Source organism: Lissotriton vulgaris, chromosome 3_1 (assembly GCF_964263255.1).
Source record: "Lissotriton vulgaris chromosome 3_1, aLisVul1.2, whole genome shotgun sequence".
Classification (NCBI taxonomy): domain Eukaryota; kingdom Metazoa; phylum Chordata; class Amphibia; order Caudata; family Salamandridae; genus Lissotriton; species Lissotriton vulgaris.
In genome coordinates, this window is record NC_141689.1 from 1,652,567,692 (window position 1) to 1,652,570,970 (window position 3,279).

Consider the following 3,279-nt stretch of genomic DNA (forward strand, 5'->3'; position numbering starts at 1 on the left):
TAATGCTGTAAAAAGAAATATTTGGCTTAACATGCAGTTGGTGTTGCCCACTGTGAAATCAGCAACTTACAAAAAAGGTGGTACGACTTGCGTAGTCGCGCAAAGGAGAAGATTGCGTCAAGAGTTAAATCTGCAAATAAAACAGGAGGTGGTCCCCCCAAAGATATACCCACAACCCCTTTGGAAGACCTTGTGGATGGGACACTTTTGACTGAGGCAGTTGTGGGTGTCATGAACATAGACACGTCTGATCTCATTACCCCTTCTGAAGGTAAGTCTTAATATAAGTTGTAAGACAAGTAAACTTAATGAAATACTTGTGGCCTTTGCCAAAGTGAACATAGGGAAAGCCCGTTTTTCAAAACACCATTTACTTAATGCATAACATTATCTGAAGTTGCCAGCTCCAGAGTAGCAATCTATTCATGCTTTAAGCAATGCATCTTGGGAAATGTAGTTTCTATCATTAAGTAGTAGGGTAAAAGTCATATTTGTAACTTTGACTGAGACACAGAGTACATTTAATGTAAATGAAACCATGTCAAGGAAACAATTACTCATAATGTAACTTTGTTTTTATTTTCACATTTACAAAGCAATTTCTAAAGTAAAAATATGTTTGCACTTTTTCAAACAGAATTGCTTCAAGAATTAATTGAGCACGATTTGCGGGATTTCAGTAGCCTAGAAATCCATGTAAATGAAGAGGCTAATAATCCAAGTACTTCCACTGCTAATCTGCCAGTGAATGAAAGGCAAATAGTACGCCAGTTACTACAAACCGATTCAGAGGAGGGTAACAGTCAAACTAATCCAGTGACAAGACCTGAACCAACACCAACAGTCACCAATGCAAGGCCTAGTAGGCGAAGGAGGCGAAGTCAATTTTATAGACGGCGTTCTAAAACATCAAACTTGGCCACATTTGAAGAGGGATCCAGCACTGGCAGTGTTGTTGAGGACAAAATATTGAAGATACAGCGTCTGCAATTCAAAGATGTTAAAATTATTAAAGGCAAAATAGCACATATGTCCAAACAACTTGGTGGCATTCACAGCACTATGAATAGGATGGTTGAGGCTTTGAAAAATGGCCATGAGGCAACTGCTGAGAAACTTGACAGGATTGCTAAGTCATTAGAATCAATGGGCACTGTAATGAAAATGCAACATAAGGAAAGTTTGAATAGGCACCTGAGGCTAATGACCAGCTTACATGGTCAGAACAGACAGTTGTCACGTATTTCTAATTGTGCAGCAAAAATCTGCAAACTAAATGTTGTCATGCAGGAAAAATTAAATGATGTTTTTGTTGAAATTTCAAGGGGAATGGTGAGAGGGAATGAATTAGTACATGCTTCAAACAGTAGTGACCCACCAGGGATTACTTTTTCTAATTTTGACAGTGTTGTGGGTCGTCAAAGTGTAGACCCACCTGAGTGTGCCATTGCTGGGACAAGACGTAGTAATAGAAATCTGAAAGAAGGGTGCCTAATGGTTTTGGAGAAAGATAAAAATGCTGGTAAGGCTTTAGGTGTGCGCGGGCGTAAAAAGTAACATGATATCAGTGTTCTTCCCATTCATGACTATTTGAAGAATGTTGCATTTACCAAAAGTTTCATATTTACAAGAATTTCTTCCTTTAAACATGTCATGAATTGATTTAGTTAATTGCTGAAAATGCTATTTTGAAAGCACATCATCTTATGTTTGTGAAAAGAAATTAAAATTATTATGGCAAAAACATGCTGGTCCATGTTGTCTGGCTGGGGGTTGCTGTGGTTGATTGTCATTTGGCGGTAAGACATCTTCTTCTTCCAAATGTATGCCTCTCTCTGTTGCCATGTTGTGTAGCATTGCACATACAGCAACTATTTTACAGCAAATTTTGGGATTATACTGCAAAGTTCCACCAGTCTTATGCAGTATGCGGAACCTTGATTTAAGAACACCAATGGTTCTCTCAATGACATTGCGAGTTGATTTGTGAGCTTGATTGTAATGTTGCTCCTTTCTAGTTGCTGGGTTGAGGTATGGAGTCGAAATGTAAGACCTGACACCATAGGCACTGTCACCTTTCAAAAAACAAAGATTTATAAATGACATTACTAAAGCAGTGAAAGTGTATGAATTTTACTAATTGAATAAAAATTGATTTTCCATATTTACCTAGCAAATAACCATCTCCAAACTGTCCAGCAAGAAGTCTTGCATGTATTGCGCTGTGCTTAAATATGTATGAATCATGGGCACTGCCAGGGTAACTAGCCACTATGTCAGTAATAATGGTCTTTGAGTTACATATCACTTGAATATTAAGTGAGTGGAAACATTTCCTGTTACGGAATATATACTCATTTTCTGAGGGCGGACAAATAGGTACATGTGTCCCATCCACACAGCCTATTACATGTGGTAATTGTGCCATATTATAAAAATCTACTTTAGTTTTCAACAAATCCTGCTGAGAAGTTGGAAACTTTATGTAATTCCTTATTCTATGCAACATAGCATCCAAAAAAGCATTAAAAAATCTTGAAAGGGAGCTCTGGGAGACACCACCAGCAATGGCTACTACTCCCTGAAAAGAACCAGAAGCTAGAAGGTGTAGAGAACACAGGACTTGTACATGAGTAGGTATTGCTTTTGTCCTGCGAGTCTCCCTTTGCAAAATAGGGTCTAAATCATTAATTAAATCTAAAATTAAATTACCAGTAAGCCGGTACCTATCATAAATCTCATCATCAGTTTGCCCAAGCAAGGTTATGCGTACTCTAAAAATTCTCTCTTGTATCTGCCTTCTCCTCCATCCTGCAGCTACTCTCAATCTGTGGCGGCGAGCCAAAAAGAAAAGTGCTGCCATTGTGCAATGCTCCTGGAAGTTCTGTGAAGCCCATCAAAAGAGGGAACTTGAAAGACACCTGCCTTATATACTGTAGCTGCCAATCAGCAAGGCACTTGTAATATGTGTTCTGCCCTAAAGAGCAGTGGAGATGGATGAGAGATTCAAAACATATATGACTCTCTTATTTTGACACCCAACTGCCTTTAAACTGTTAACATCATCAATTTCCAAGAAGAAATGTTTTTGAAGAAGCAGCATAAATGTATAATTACATATGTACAACTTTGCCTACCTACATTTCAAAATTCACCATTGTGTTGTGTATGGAAGGGGGAATTTGTTCAGGACATCCCTCCTGTTACATCTTATTTTTAAAAAAACCATTGTGTGCATGTGTGAGGTCATAAACCATCAGCCTTTGTCATATATTCTTA

At 38.2% G+C, this 3,279-nt stretch overlaps 1 protein-coding gene across 1 annotated transcript; it reads left to right on the forward strand.

Moving 5' to 3' along the window:
- Nucleotides 1-231: 231 nt before the first annotated feature.
- On the forward strand, nucleotides 232-1,557 carry LOC147728309 (uncharacterized). Its single transcript, XM_086963261.1, has 2 exons — nucleotides 232-271; nucleotides 638-1,557. The coding sequence occupies exons 1-2, from the start codon at nucleotides 232-234 to the stop codon at nucleotides 1,555-1,557; spliced, it is 960 nt and encodes a 319-aa protein (XP_086819387.1).
- The last annotated feature ends 1,722 nt before the right edge of the window (nucleotides 1,558-3,279 follow it).

Excerpts from the sequence above, each read along its gene's own strand:
- LOC147728309 (XM_086963261.1), top strand. The coding sequence starts at position 232 with ATGAACATAGACACGTCTGATCTCATTACCCCTTCTGAAG. Across the intron at positions 272-637 it reads TCTCATTACCCCTTCTGAAG|AATTGCTTCAAGAATTAATT; the intron begins GTAAGTCTTAAT and ends TTTTTCAAACAG.